This window comes from Vidua macroura, chromosome 19 (genome assembly GCF_024509145.1).
Source record: "Vidua macroura isolate BioBank_ID:100142 chromosome 19, ASM2450914v1, whole genome shotgun sequence".
NCBI lineage: Eukaryota > Metazoa > Chordata > Aves > Passeriformes > Viduidae > Vidua > Vidua macroura.
Genome location: NC_071589.1, coordinates 6,463,887 through 6,480,203, shown reverse-complemented (window position 1 = coordinate 6,480,203; position 16,317 = coordinate 6,463,887). Strand labels below are relative to the sequence as shown.

Genomic DNA, 16,317 nt, shown 5'->3' with positions numbered 1-16,317 from the left:
TGTCCCTCCCGTTCTTCTGGTGGACCCTCAGATGTACCAGCTATCCGAGCTTCGTGCCGAGTGGCTAAAAGCCCCCACGGCTCGGCAACTGGCTGCCCGAACAGGGACGGACACCAGCGGGTCCAGTCCTTGACCGTCTCCTGGAGATTGCCTGCTCTGTGACCAGCCTTCTCCAGGACTGCAAGCGGCGTTCGGGACCAGTTCCAGGGACAGTCGCCCTTTCAGTTCGGAAGGCTTCTGTCTCCTGGGTTCTGCTGATAACCGACGGACCTTCGAGCTGCGCGGCAGCAGCAACGCCCTCGGACCAGCAGAAGTTCCACCAGACCCCTCTTCGATGTCCCCGTTTTATGCCTGTGTCCTTCAGAGGTATGCTTATCTCGCTTTTTCTTACGCCTGACTAGGCTTCACCTCCCTTTTTTGTTTCTTTTTGTTTTTTTTTTCCTTTTCGAAGAGGGTGATTTAGCTGTGAGACCTGATATAATGGGTAACCGCCTGTCTCCAGCTCAACGGGAGTTTTAGATCCAAATTAAGTCCCACCTTGTTTTAAGGAACATTTCTTTTAATAAGAGAGATTTAAAGCCTTTTGTTAAATTTATTTTTGAACATTTTCCTGCTACTACACGGGAAGATGTTTTGGTGCCTGATCTCTGGGGAAGAGTTGGGAGAAAGATTTACGATTTACAAGTTCAGGGGAGGATTTCAGTCGGTCGTTTTTTTCCGCTTTTTCATTCCATTCTTAATTTGTTAAAAAAGAAGAGAGAGAGTTGGGTCCCCACTTCACCTACCTCGTGTTCCTCCCCCCCAATCCTATTCCCTCTTCCCCTAAGGGCGGATCGGGAGACAGATCCTGCCATACATCGGCACAGAGCTGCTGCCGTCTCTCTGCTGCTTCCCGATCCTCCCTGTCCCATTCGTGTGTTGGGACTGGCCACCCCAACACATGTCATTCCTGTTCCCTCTATACCAGAGACCCTAATCCTAGTTTGAAACCCTATTGCTCTTTAGAGGACTTAAGTGAACAATTAGGACAAAATGGCGCCTGCCTCATGGCGAAAAAAGACCAGCCCCAAGATGGCGCCCCTCCTTCTCCTTCACGCCAGAAAATTCCTGACATCTCGCCCCCGCCTCCTCCCCCACCTCCGTCGAGTGCCGCCCCTGTGTCGGGACCCGTCCCCTCCTTCCCTCTGACCACACCCCTGGGTGGGCCCTCTGTGGCTGGGACCAGCCCCCAAGTGGGCCCAGCCCCCGTGGGTGAGAACCCCCCACCAGAAAGTCACGCCCCAGTGGGTGGGTCGGGACACGCCTCCTCCTCTCCTGCCACTGCCAGTACCGGAACCAGGAAGAAGCCCGGCCAGAAGCAGGCCGTCCTGGCCTGTCGGACGCACGGTCTCCGGGACCCACCGGCCAGGGGGAGGCACCGTGCCCTAACCCAGCCTGCTTCATCCTCGGAAGAGGATGAGGAGAGTGGCAGTCCCCAGCATTCCAACAAGTCGAGGAGGGGGTTGGGCAAAGATCAGAGAGGAGGCAATTAAGGATGGGAATTTGGAATTGGCGCGGGACTTGGGCAGCTTTGCGGCACCGGTCATCCTCCGGCGGGGGAGGGAGCCAAAGTGGGAGCAAATTCCATACGCTGAGGTGAAGGAGTTAAGGAAGGCTGCCAAAGATTATGGCAGAAACTCGCCTTTCTTTAAAAATGTGCTGGACTTAACATTTGCTGGACGTTTGCTAGTCCCCCATGATTTAAGGTATATTGCTAAGGCACTGTTTTCTCCCACCGAATGCGACCTCTGGGAGATTCATTGGAAAAAACTGTTGAAACCACTCCTGCGCAAGTATGATCTCGCAGAGGTGGTGGGAGAGGGGGACGAGGCAATGGAAGCCCTTGCTGGAGAAGGGGAGTTCAGCAGTCCGGAGGACCAAATTCTACTAGCACAGGAGCTGCTTCAGGACATAGCAGCAGCGGGAAAGGAGGCACTCCTGAAGATACCGGATGGTAAGACCCCCCTCCAAAACTTTTCTTCTATCATGCAAGGGCCTGAGGAGACTTTTATTACTTTTGTTGATAGACTGAAAGAGGCCATTGAGAGACAAATAGACAACGCAGAAGCTCGTGCAGAGCTTCTACGAAAGATGGCCATTTCTAACTCTAATTCGGAAACAAAAAAGATTCTCCGTGCACTACCTCAGGACCCCGAGCCCACCATCTCTCAGATGGTGGAGGCTTGCACAAAGGCAATGTCAATGGAGCACACGGTGGCCCTGGCTGTCAGCAAAGGGGTGGGAGAGGCCATGATAAACTTACAAAATACGCGCTGTTTTAACTGTGGTCAGCTGGGTCACATCCAGGTGAACTGTCCCCACTGGCCACAGATTCAACAACCTATCTTGCCCCCCCCAAGACCATATCCTAGGAACCCATTTTATCAAGATCACCAGTTTCATCTACAGCGACAAGGGTACCAGCCAGCGGGAAACTGGCGGCGAAGCGCGAGGAAGGGCCGCGCGACGACACCAAGTGGCCCTTCTCAGCATCCCAGCCTCCCGACCATCAGGGAGGACAAGTGGCCGCGCGGCCAAGTCCAGCAGTTCAGCGCAGCCACGAGGACGGACTCCGCCTCTTCCGCCGGACAGGTACCCTAAATCAGGGCAATCGTCAGGTCCTCCGCAGCAGCGTCACCATCTCTCTCCAGGATGAGGACCTGACGAGAATTCCTGCTGGGTTCCTGGGCCCCCTTCACGACTGTCGGGACACCACCGTGCTCATCTTAGAAGACTCCTTCAACACACCAAATGAAATCACCATCTTACCTGAGGTAGTGTGTTTTCCACCAGGAGAGGAGATCACCGTCTCCGTCATTTGTAACCACCCGCCATTTACTTTAAGGAAAGGCGATCCTTTTGCTTTGCTTTACGTACTGGACACCCACGATGACCCGGACACAGAGAGACATGTTTTCTTCACCCAAAATGTATGTAAAGAAAGACCATTAATTGATGCCAAACTTTCTTTCCAGGGAAAGTCGGTGCAGATGCGGCTCATGGCAGACACAGGAGCTGACGTGACCATCATCCCCCAGGTGAGGTGGCCCAGCGACTGGGAGCTTGTGCCCCCTTGCGGCAGGATCTCCGGTGTGGGCGGAGCGGTCCACTCTCTGAGGAGTAGGCATCTTGTGTGCGTGGAAGGTCCGGAAGGACAATTGGCAACGGTGAGACCTTTTGTTGTCTCTTCAAACATACTATTATTAGGAAGGGATGTTTTATGCCAATGGGGAGCCCGCCTCGACATCCCTAGCCCTTTGTGGGATTTTTAGTGTGGGCCACTGCAGAGCGCACTTCCCCACCCCTGACCTGGAAAACCAACACAGCGGTCTGGGTGGATCAGTGGCCCCTTCCATCAGAAAAATTGAGTGCGCTTCATAAATTAGTAGAGGAGCAGGTGAAACTTGGGCATTTAACACCTTCTACCAGCCCTTGGAATAGCCCTGTCTTTGTAATTAGAAAACCTGGCACAGACAGGTGGCGCCTGCTCCAAGACCTGCGAAGGGTTAATGATGTGATAGAAGATATGGGTCCCATTCAACCAGGCCTTCCGTCACCTTCTATGCTCCCCAGAGACTGGCAGCTAGCAGTGATAGACATCAAAGACTGCTTTTTTAACATTCCGCTCTACCCCGGGGATGCTCCCAGGTTCGCCTTTTCTGTACCATCATTGAATAGGGCTGAACCTTTTAAAAGATATCATTGGACATCCCTGCCTCAGGGGATGAAAAATTCCCCTGTGCTCTGTCAGACTTTTGTAGCGCAGATTTTATCACCTGTGCACCGGCTTTTCCCTGAGGCCATCATCCTGCATTACATGGATGATGTGCTAGTTTGTGCTTCCGACTCGACATACCTAAAGGCAACACTGGACAAGACTATTAAGGCTATCAAAGCTGCAGGGCTCCAGATAGCAGAAGAGAAGATCCAATTCTCAGCACCATGGAGGTACCTCGGATTCCTCATCACGGGAAGGACAGTGACGCCACAGACCCTGACCATCAACGAGGATCCGAAGACTCTGCGAGACCTTCAGCAGCTGTGCGGAACGATCGCCTGGATCCGCCCCCTCCTGGGACTGACGACTGAGGAGCTGTCACCTCTCTTCTGTCTGCTTCGAGGCGACGGAGACCTCGCCTCACCACGCGAGCTGACACCTGCCGCGCGGGAAGCCCTGCAACGGGTTGCTGTTGCTCTGAAGTCTCGCCAGGCACACCGCGTGGTCCGGACCCTTCCCGTGAACTTCGCGGTGTTGGGTAAGTGCCCCCACCTCCATGGACTTCTCTTCCAGTGGGATAACAGAGCATCTGATCCCCTAGTCATCTTAGAGTGGCTCTTCCTACCACACCAGCCCTCTAGGACGATCACGACCCCTGCAGAATTGCTAGCCACTTTAATAATGAAGGCACGACACCGCCTCCGAACCCTCGCAGGGTGTGAGCCTGAGTGCATTTACTTACCTGTTACATTAGATCAATTGGACTCGTTGTTGCAAACTAATGAAAATTTGCTCATTGCTCTGGACAGCTTCCCCGGACAAATTTCGGTTCACTATCCTAAGCATAAATTGTTTAAGGATACATTGCATTTGGCCCCAAGAATGTTTAAAAGTAAAACACCAATTCCAGGTGCTCTCACGGTGTTCACCAATGGGTCGGGCAGATCCCACAAATCGGTGATCACTTGGAAGGACCCGGACAGTCAGAAGTGGGAGTCTGACGTCCAAGTGGTTGAGGGTTCCCCCCAGATGGCGGAACTTGCCGCAGTCGTGAGAGCATTCAAAAAATTTCAACAGCCTCTGAATGTGGTCACTGATTCGGCCTATGTCGCTGGGCTAGCAGAAAGGGCCGAAGGTGCCCTCCTCAAAGAAGTTTCAAACAAAAATTTATACAGTTTACTCTCTGATCTCATTTGGCTACTTTCCCATAGAGAGCAACCTTATCATATCATGCACGTAAGGGCACACACCGATTTACCCGGAGAGATCACTGAGGGTAATCGGAAAGCGGACCTCCTAGCCATGTCAACACAAATATCTGCAACCGCTTCAACCACCTTACCAGACATACTCCGGCAAGCGCGGCTCAGCCGTGCATTTTACCACCAGAATGCCCCGGCTCTAGTGCGACAATTTAAGATCTCGATAGCACAGGCAAGAACCATTGTTTCTACCTGCCCGAGCTGCCAGTCTTTCGCTCTTCCTTCCCTCATTTCGGGGACAAATCCCCGAGGGTTGGGAGCGCTAGAGATATGGCAGACAGATGTAACACACTTTGAGCCGTTTGGTCGGATGAAATACACACATGTCTCTATTGACACGTTTTCCGGCGCAGTGTTTGCCTCCGTCCATGCAGGCGAAAAAAACAGGGATGCCATTAAACATCTTTTCATGGCATTCTCTACGTTGGGAGTCCCATCTCACATAAAAACTGATAATGGCCCATGCTATGCGTCAAAGCGCTTCGCTGAGTTTGCGCAACAGTGGGGAATTTCCCATACCACCAGAATTCCCCACAATCCTACAGGACAGGCGATAATAGAGAGGGCCCACAGAAATCTAAAAAGGCTCCTTGAACAACAACATAACCCGGACATTACAGTGAGCCCAGCCAAAAGGTTATGTAAGGCCCTGTATGTCCTGAATTTTTTAAACTGCTCAGAAAGGGAGCCTGACCCTCCTATTATCCGCCATTTTCACAATAACACCAGAGCGCAACTCGCCGAGAGGCCACCAGTCTTGATAAAGGACCCAGAATCCAAAGCTATCCAGGGCCCTTTCCCTCTAATAACCTGGGGGAGAGGGTATGCCTGTGTTTCTACAGATAAAGGACCAAGATGGATTCCGGGGAAATATGTCAAGCCCTTCGTAGAGGTGCCAGCTCAGCAAGACAACGTGTCCTTGGTGCAAACCACCGAGAACACCTCATCGCTGGACGGAGTTTCCACTGCCTGGAAGAGGAGGAGAAGAAAGACCGTTCCTCCCAATATCGTCACACGTGTCATGATTACCCGAAGATATTTTCCCCCGCTGAACTCTACGTACCCAATTACCCCATCGCCCCCTGTACCCTTTCCTTTCCCCTAACCTCCCCTTTCCCTCAATCCTTGCCCCTTTTCTCTAATTTTATTTAGTGCTAATTTAATAAATAAAAACGGGGGAGGTTGGGGAGGGACCACTGAGGAAAATTTATCATTCAAGTTATGCTTTCTTTTATCACAAGACGCTGAGGATGACTGCCGCCTTGAGGACACCTCTGAAACATCTGATGCTCCTGATCGTCATCATCTGGCTGTCACCGGTCAGGCGCTGGATATTCCCACAGCCGAGAGAAAACATATGGGTCACGCTGGCGAAGTCCGTGAAGCAGGACAACTTCTGTATGGCCATGGGAAGTGTGGACAATCCGTTATCCACGTGCCTGGTAGGAGTCCCCCTGTCGCCAAACGACTATCCATATGCAGGAAAAAAACCTAATCCTGTGGACACCTGGGATGAGTGGACGAGGATTCTGCCATATGCACCACAGGAGCCCCAAGAATTGGACCTATTGGGCTCCTCTCAGGCAACATATTGTGTCAGGTTTAGGTACCAGCCCTCCCAGAAAGACTGGGATCAAATGGCTAAACTCCACCCCGCTGGTACCCAAGAAGTAAAAAGACACGATGTATCTCCCCACGATCGGAGATACCATGCAGCAAATTGGTGCAATTACACCTCGACCATGGTATCTAGGTCCTCCTCAGTTCCCAGGGTGCTCCCCAGGGGGGTTTTTCTCATCTGCGGCCACAGGGTGTGGGCAGGGATTCCCTCCCAAATCCAGGGAGGCCCCTGCAGCCTTGGGCAGCTTACCACACTGACACCGAACAAAACCCAAATTTTAAATTGGAAAAACGAAAATAAATTGGCTCGCAAAAAGAGATCCTATAACCAATTCGACGAAAATTGTGATTCAAAAATTTACAATTGGGGAAAGATGAAGAGAGTCACGGTATCCATATTTTTACCATGGTATGCCGCAGCAAAGGCCCTCGGTGAGCTTTCTCACCTCGAGTGTTGGCTCAGTAAGCAGGTCAACGCCACGTCCGCTGCCCTTTCCGACTTGCTAGCGGACGAAGAAGTCACCCGGCACGCCACACTGCAAAATAGGGCTGCTATTGACTTCTTACTGCTCGCCCATGGCCACGGCTGTGAGGACTTGGAAGGAATGTGCTGCTTCAATCTGGCATCAAAGAGCACATCCATCCAAGCTAATATCCAGCGGATCCGAGAGCAAGTTGACGACCTCAAGACTGAGACCTCGACTGTAGATCCTGTGAATAAACTGCTGTCTCAATGGGGTGTCCCAGGGTGGGTTGCTATGATCCTCAGGGGGCTCTTTTGGATCTTTCTGATAATGTTCATGATCTCGGTTGCTTTATTTTTGTTTAGACGTATGTTGCTTAAAAGGTTGGGAAGTGCTTATTTAATAAATAAAAACGAGGAGGGGTTGGGGAAGGCAGTCTAGGGTTGCCATGGGAAACAGCAGTTGTATGAGTTCTCCACCCCCTTTTGGAAGAGAATTGTACCCTCCCCCTGTCCTGTCAGTTATTGTTCAAGTCTGCCCCTTAGCCTAGAATCTTCTCTGTTCCACGTTTTCCCTTTGGTTCTTCCACCAAGAACACTCCTTTCCCTTTTCCCCACTGGTTAATGTTATATTTCCCCTCCCTTTAGCCTTCTCCCGATTGTACCCTCGAATGCTAAACCCTGCTACCCCTACGCAGTTAAAAGAATCCTCACCCCGCCCTTCGGGGCTCTCGGAATCTGCCTCCCTTCTGCTTCGTTGTCTCCCTGTTTGCCCCTTCTGCGACCCTTCAATCAACGAGCAGGATTTCAGCAGCCCGAGTGTCCCTCCCGTTCTTCTGGTGGACCCTCAGATGTACCAGCTATCCGAGCTTCGTGCCGAGTGGCTAAAAGCCCCCACGGCTCGGCAACTGGGAGATCCTTTGCATTACAGGGCGAATAAAGGGGGGATGAATGTGTGTGAATGAGAGGCGGGCTGGTTACCCCAGACCTGCTAAGCGAGAGCGGCAGCCTCCCATGCTGCGTTTCCGTCTTTTTCGCGAGAAAAGCGGCCAGTAAAAAGACGAAGCGAGTGATAAAAAGAGTGAGAGAACCCCCCCTGGGACGGGGTCTCGGAGAAAGAGTGGGACCCCTTATAGTGTGGGGGGGGGGAGTAAAAGGTAATTAATTAGAAAAAAAATTTAATTAAAAGGTAAAAAGAGGGTTTTCTTGGCATAATCTATTGGGGAAAAATAAAAGGTAAAACGTGTAGGAGGGGCCCCTAAAAATTCTGCTGGATTGAGGGATAAGAATGCCCAAGAACATCCAAGATCAAACCTGCTGGATTGAGGGATTAATATTCCAAGAGCATCCAGGGTTGATTCAAACCTGCTGGGTTGAGGGATTAATGTTCCAAGAGCACCCAGAATTAAATTTGCTGGGTTGTTGAGAGCACCCAAGATTGAGTAAAAATTTTGCCAGTTTGAAGAGAAGTCTGACAGGATCTAGAGTTGGGAACCACACAGCTAGATTGAGGGGTATCCAAGAACACTGGGACTAGCCAGGGACACCTACAAGTGTAATAGGTGTGTTGAAAAAGAAAAGGTACCTTGTTGTTGTGGTTGTTTTGTTATGTGTAAGAGTAAGTAAAAATAAAGTTAAGTGAATGTAGACGAAGGAAAGTATATGTATGCATCCTGCCCTGTTAAGCAGCCTCACTGTGCTTCCCTGCTGTGACTGACAAACACAAGTTACGAACCCTCAGAACTGAAAAAGTTCAATCAAATATTGCTTCCATTGATGACCATGATATTGTCTATAATACCTTGTTCCAACTTATGTTATGTAAGTGTTAATACCCCTATCCTACCAGTTGGTAAACCTGATGGGTCATACCGGTTAGTACAGGATCTGCGGGCCATAAACAAGGTCACTGAGGATCTGTATCCTGTGGTGGCCAATCCCTACACGTTATTAACTTGCTTAACAGCCGAGCTAACTTGGTTTACCGTTTTAGATTTAAAAGATGCCTTCTTTTGCCTTCCTATCCACGAAGCCAGAAAATTTTTGCATTTGAATGGGAAAATCCTAAGAGCGGGCGAAGAACTCAACTGACATGGACCAGACTCCCACAAGGATTCAAAAACTCACCCACTTTGTTTGGAGAACAACTTGCAAAAGAATTAGAGACCTGAGAAGCCCCTCCAGAGGAAGGGAAGTTGCTAGAGTACGTAGATGACATCCTGATAGCCACACGGACAAGGGAAGCATGCACGGCCTGGACGATAAGCCTCTTGAACTTTTTGGGGCTCCAAGGGTACCGAGTATCAAAGAAAAAAGCCCAAGTAGTAAAACAGAAAGTAACTTATCTGGGCTACGAAGTCAGTGCTAGACAACGTACCTTGGGCCAAAGCCGGAAGGAGGCAATATGCCAGAGCCCAAAACCTCAGACTGTAAAGGAACTACGAACTTTCCTGAGGATGACAGGGTGGTGCAGGTTATGGATCTAGAACTATGGACTGTTTGCTAAGCCCTTCTATGAACTGATTGCAACTGAAAGCAGGAACATCCAAGAGACAAAGGAAGCTACACAAGCTTTCAACCAGCTGAAAAAAGCCCTCATGTCAGCTCCAGCCCTGAGATTGCCGGACGTGAGTAAGCCTTTCCTTTTATTCTCCCATGAGAAGCAAGGAATCGCCTTAGGAATACTAGCACAGGACCTCGGCCCATATCGGAGAGCAGTGGCTTACTTCTCTAAGCAATTGGATACAGCAGCTAAAGGGTGGCCTGGGTGCCTCAGAGCTGTTGCAGCAGTCGTCCTGAACATCCAAGAGGCACACAAATTCACCCTAGGCCAGAAAAGAACTGTGCTAGTGTCTCACACAGTGTCTGCAGTGCTAGAGGTAAAAGGTGGGCATTGGCTTTCCCCACAACGGCTCCTGAGATACCAAGCTATCATAGTGGAGCAAGATGATGTAGAGATAGTAGTGACTAACATTGTCAATCCAGCCTCCTTCCTCAGTAGAAACCAAGGGGAACCAGTGGAACATGACTGCCTGGAGACCATTGAAGCCACCTACTCCAGCTGCCCTGACTTGAAGGACACCCCTCTCGAGAATGCAGAAGTCTCGTTTACTGATGGAAGCAGTTATATCATCAGTGGAAAACGGCACGCCGGGTACGCAGTTCCAACGTGCAAGGAAGTAATATCATCTGGGCCCCTGCCAACAAATACCTGTGCACAGAAGGCCGAGATAATTGCTCTAACTCGGGCCCTAGAATTGGCAAGAGGGAAAGAAATAAACATATACACGGACTCGAAGTATGCATTTGGAGTAGTGCATGCTCACAGAGCCATTTAGAAAGAGAAAGGACTGCTGAACTCTCAAGGGAAAAATATTAAAGATGCATCAGAAGTACTGCGACTTCTAGAAGCAGTCCAGTTGCCAGAGAAAGTAGCGAGCATGCACATTAAGGCACACCAGAAGATAAACTCAGAATTGGAAGAAGGAAAGGAGCTGGCAGATAGGGAAGCAAAAGAAGCAGCAAGAATTGAGGTAATAACTGAGGCAGCCCTGATTCCAGACGGGCAAATTTCCCCTAAAGGTAAGCCAAGATACAACAAACTAGAAAAAAAATTAATCTATGAGCAAAAAGGAGACTATAACCAAGAGGGATGGGCCACCATAGAAGGAAAATTAGTTCTACCCTCCTATTTATTATGGTCCCTAATAAAGGAAGAACACCAGAAAACCATTGGGGTATTGATGCTCTAGCATAACTAGACATTTACAGCTCGACAATGTGACCTTTGCCTCCAGGCCAACCCCAAAAATACTCCCAAACCAAAGCTTAGCCAGATGAGGAAGGGTCATGGGCCGGAGCAGCAATGGCAGATTGATTGTACAGAATTGCCAAGAAAAGGGGGGTATAAGTTTTTCCTGGTGCTAACAGATACCTTTTCAGCATGGCCAGAAGCATTCCCCACCAGGACTTCTAAAGCTCAAGAAGTAACTAAGGTATTGGTACAAGAAAACATACCACGCTTTAGAGTCCTGGCCACAATCTCCTCAAATAGAGGACCACATTTTATTGTAAAATTCGTGCAACAAGTTAGCCAATACTTGAACATAGACTGAGAACTTCACACCCCATATAACCCACAATCAAGTGGTCAGGTAAAAAAAAATGAATCATTTGATCAAACAACAAATTGTACAATTGGGACAAGAAGCTAATTTGTCATGGACTCAATCCCTCCCATTAGCACTACTGCAGATCCGAACCAAACCCAAGACTAAAGAAAAGCTAAACCACTTTGAATTGCTTTATGAAAAACCATATGGGGTGCGAAAGAGAATGTCTACCCAAGACATGTCACTAACCTCCTGTATGTTAAGTCTCTTAACTTGGTGTATCCAGCACCAATCACTAGCTAATAAACACAAGTCATAACTAGTGAAATACACTGTTTAGAAGACTTTATGTCACCCAATTATAATTCTATTAATTTTAGTTACTGTAAGTTTAATGATGTCTACTTTAACACTCATGTAGAATTCGAGGATGTTAAAACACATGGCCAGTCTGACATCACTCTCTAGAACTCCTAGAATCTTACTGAAAGAGGACGGTCATGATAGTAGATCAGAATTTAAATCAAGACCCCTGTAGTAAAAGAATTTACTCTATTTTAAGAAAAGGGGGGACTGAAGCAGAGATTTTTAGAGTTAGGTTAACAAAATGAATTAAGCATTTCTAATTTAGCTTGTAGAGTTATCTGTTGAATCTTCAACCTTTTACTTAAGAAACCTCTGCCTAGTACAAAGGGCAAAGGAAAATGCAAATTTCTGAAGCTTCTTGCATAAAGAACAATACCAGAAGAAGCAAAGAACCCAGATAAAGAAGCTCCTCTGTCTCCAAGCCTATCAAGACTGACAGACATACTCAGATAAGCACCAAAGGACCAAAAGAGCACGCGCAGAGAGGAAAAGTTCAAAAGTTCAATCATGAGGAAGACCACAATCTTCAGCCTCAGGACCACCAAGAGACCCGCGTACGACCACCACAGCAAATCACGCATGCCCAGAAGGGCATGGACTTACTTAGCATGAGAAGCGAGGACAGGCGGGGCCAGGGGTTGAATACGCATGAAAAAGTCGTGCAGTGTATTGCATATGGAACGTCTTTAAGAATAAAAGTGTGGGTCAGACTGAGGCTCGGGGCACAAGTTTTGGAGAGCTATCTCACTTGTGCCGGGCGCTGACATACATACCCACTTCATAACTACCCCAGGTTATGGAGTCTATTTATTTATTCCGCGGATCGTTTCAGAGGTTTCTTCCCTTCGCCAGGCTGCAACATGCCCGCTAGTACCAAGAACTGGGCAGGAGTGGGCAGAGAGCACGGCCACCTGCCAGCAGGTTGCAGCTTGCCCAGGAAAATGCAGTCTCCTTGGCATGTGCAGCAAGTCCAATTTCCTGGCAAGGTAGGTCTAAGTGAGCAGTGCTGGGAGACTTTCTCCTTGAGAACTGGATTGGAAAAGCTTTTCGCTAAGATGTAGGCGACTAGAGAGGCAGAATACGCATCTCCGGAGCTGGCCGAAAGCAAGTGCCGCTTCCCGGCGTCTTTCGGCAGAAGCGGCGCTTCGGAGCGCACCGCTGCCGCTCCAGTGAACTGTGCGCGAAGTAGCCGCTTCTTGGCCTCCGGCAGCCGGAGATCGCGGTAGCTTGCAAGAGGCGAAGAACGAAGCCGCCAAGAAGCCGGCTTGTGTGCGAAGCTCGCAGACTGCTGCAGGACGGTGGCTGCTGCTCTCCTGCCTCTTGAATTCACTCCTGGCATGCCACTGGCAGGTGTTCCAGGACAACTTTCCTGGGTTTTGAGGTAGTCGTCATGAATCCCAACTTGGAAATTCTTGTTGCTCCCCAGAGGCTCCGAGATGCAGAGAACACGGTGGCAGCTGCTGAAAAGAAGGGCAACTGTGAGTTGGTCAAAAAGCAAGAACCTAGGCAGCTGCCTGTGCTTGGCAAGGAGCAGCTGCCGGATTCATGAAATTGCCTTCAGTGCGCACAGAAGCCCGCTGCTCTGCTGCTTGGATTTTCGCCTTCAGTCAATTGCACACTACTGAAGCTGAGGCAGGCTGTTCAGCTTTGCTGCTTTTCAGCATCTCAGCTGCCCTTCTGCTCTGTGACAGCTCTCCAGGTTTCTTGCCTTCGCCAGGCTGCAACGTGCCCGCTACTACCCAGAGCTGGGCAGGAGTGGGCAGAGAGCACGGCCATCTGTCAGCAGGTTGCAGCTTGCCCAGGAAAGTGCAGTCTCCTTGGAATGTGCAGCAAATCTTATTTCCTGGCAAGGTCGGGCTGAGTGAGCAGTGCTGGTACACTTTCTCCTTGAGAACTGGAGCGGAAAAGCTTTTCGCTAAGATGTAGGCGACTAGAGAGGCAGAATACGCAGCTCCGGAGCTGGCCGAAAGCAAGTGCCGCTTCCCGGCGTCTTTCGGCAGAAGCGGCGCTTCGGAGCGCACCGCTGCCGCTCCAGTGAACTGTGCGCGAAGTAGCCGCTTCTTGGCCTCCGGCAGCCGGAGATCGCGGTAGCTTGCAAGAGGCGAAGAACGAAGCCGCCAAGAAGCCGGCTTGTGTGCGAAGCTCGCAGACAGCTGCAGGACGGTGGCTGCTGCTCTCCTGCCTGTTGAATTCAGTCCTGGCATGCCACTGGCAGGTGTTCCAGGACAACTTTCCTGGGTTTTGAGGTAGTCGTCATGCATCCTTCCTTGCAAAGTCCTGCTGCTCTCCAGAGGCTCCGAGATGCAGAGGACACGGTGGCAGCTGCTGAAAAGAAGGGCAACTGTGAGTTGGTCAAGAAGCAAGAACCTAGGCAGCCGCCTGTGCTTGGCAAGGAGCAGCCGCTGGATTCTTGCAATTGCCTTCAGTGCGCACAGACGCCCGCTGCTCTGCTGCTTGGATTTTCGCCTTCAGTCAATTGCACACTACTGAGGCTGAGGCAGGCTGTTCAGCTTTGCTGCTTTTCAGCATCTCAGCTGCCCTTCTGCTCTGTGACAGCTCTCCAGGTTTCTTGCCTTCGCCAGGCTGCAACATGCCCGCTAGTACCAAGAACTGGGCAGGAGTGGGCAGAGAGCACGGCCATCTGTCAGCAGGTTGCAGCTTGCCCAGGAAAGTGCAGTCTCCTTGGAATGTGCAGCAAATCTTATTTCCTGGCAAGGTCGGGCTGAGTGAGCAGTGCTGGTACACTTTCTCCTTGAGAACTGCATTGGAAAAGCTTTTCGCTAAGATGTAGGCGACTAGAGAGGCAGAATACGCAGCTCCGGAGCTGGCCGAAAGCAAGTGCCGCTTCCCGGCGTCTTTCGGCAGAAGCGGCGCTTCGGAGCGCACCGCTGCCGCTCCAGTGTACTGTGCGCGAAGTAGCCTCTCCTTCGCCTCCGGCAGCCGGAGATCGCGGTAGCTTGCAAGAGGCGAAGAACGAAGCCGCCAAGAAGCCGGCTTGTGTGCGAAGCTCGCAGACAGCTGCAGGACGGTGGCTGCTGCTCTCCTGCCTCTTGAATTCACTCTTGGCATGCCACTGGCAGGTGTTCCAGGACAACTTTCCTGGGTTTTGAGGTAGTCGTCATGAATCCCAACTTGGAAATTCTTGTTGCTCCCCAGAGGCTCCGAGATGCAGAGAACACGGTGGCAGCTGCTGAAAAGAAGGGCAACTGTGAGTTGGTCAAAAAGCAAGAACCTAGGCAGCTGCCTGTGCTTGGCAAGGAGCAGCTGCTGGATTCATGAAATTGCCTTCAGTGCGCACAGAAGCCCGCTGCTCTGCTGCTTGGATTTTCGCCTTCAGTCAATTGCACACTACTGAAGCTGAGGCAGGCTGTTCAGCTTTGCTGCTTTTCAGCATCTCAGCTGCCCTTCTGCTCTGTGACAGCTCTCCAGGTTTCTTGCCTTCGCCAGGCTGCAACGTGCCCGCTACTACCCAGAGCTGGGCAGGAGTGGGCAGAGAGCACGGCCATCTGTCAGCAGGTTGCAGCTTGCCCAGGAAAGTGCAGTCTCCTTGGAATGTGCAGCAAATCTTATTTCCTGGCAAGGTCGGGCTGAGTGAGCAGTGCTGGTACACTTTCTCCTTGAGAACTGGATTGGAAAAGCTTTTGGCTAAGATGTAGGCGACTAGAGAGGCAGAATACGCATCTCCGGAGCTGGCCGAAAGCAAGTGCCGCTTCCCGGCGTCTTTCGGCAGAAGCGGCGCTTCGGAGCGCACCGCTGCCGCTCCAGTAATCTGGGCGCGAAGTAGCCGCTCCTTCGCCTCCGGCAGCCGGAGATCGCGGTAGCTTGCAAGAGGCGAAGAACGAAGCCGCGAAGAAGCCGACTTGTGTGCGAAGCTCGCAGACAGCTGCAGGACGGTGGCTGCTGCTCTCCTGCCTCTTGAATTCACTCTTGGCATGCCAATGGAAGGTGTTCCAGGACAACTTTCCTGGGTTTTGACATAATCCTCATGCATCCCACCTTGGAAATTCTTGTTGCTCCCCAGAGGCTCCGAGATGCAGAGGACACGGTGGCAGCTGCTGAGAAGAAGGGCAACTGTGAGTTGGTCAAGAAGCAAGAACCTAGGCAGCTGCCTGTGCTTGGCCAGGAGCAGCCGCAGGATTCTTGCAATTGCCTTCAGTGCGCACAGAAGCCCGCTGCTCTGCTGCTCGGTTTTTCGCCTTCAGTCAATTGCACACTACTGAAGCTGAGGCAGGCTGTTCAGCTTTGCTGCTTTTCAGCATCTCAGCTGCCCTTCTGCTGTGTGACAGCTCTCCAGGTTTCTTGCCTTCGCCAGGCTGCAACGTGCCCGCTACTACCCAGAGCTGGGCAGGAGTGGGCAGAGAGCACGGCCATCTGTCAGCAGGTTGCAGCTTGCCCAGGAAAATGCAGTGTCCTTGGCATGTGCAGCAAATCTTATTTCCTGGCAAGGTAGGTCTAAGTGAGCAGTGCTGGTACACTTTCTCCTTGAGAAATGGAGTGGAAAAGCTTTTCGCTAAGATGTAGGCGACTAGAGAGGCAGAATACGCAGCTCCGGAGCTGGCCGAAAGCAAGTGCCGCTTCCCGGCGTCTTTCGGCAAAAGCGGCGCTTCGGAGCGCACCGCTGCCGCTCCAGTAATCTGGGCGCAAAGTACCGCTTCTTGGCCTCCGGCAGCCGGAGATCGCGGTAGCTTGCAAGAGGCGAAGAACGAAGCCGCCAAGAAGCCGGCTTGTGTGCGAAGC

General features: G+C 50.9%; 1 protein-coding gene across 1 annotated transcript; it reads left to right on the top strand.

Annotated features, from left to right (window-relative positions):
- On the top strand, nt 1-7,483 carry LOC128817015 (uncharacterized). The gene is made up of 8 exons (XM_053995085.1): nt 1-366; nt 1,730-1,993; nt 2,449-2,813; nt 3,015-3,077; nt 3,791-4,295; nt 6,261-6,461; nt 7,147-7,343; nt 7,469-7,483. Exons 1-8 carry the CDS (start codon nt 348-350, stop codon nt 7,481-7,483), a joined length of 1,629 nt encoding a protein of 542 aa, XP_053851060.1. The 5' UTR covers nt 1-347.
- Nucleotides 7,484-16,317: the final 8,834 nt, after the last annotated feature.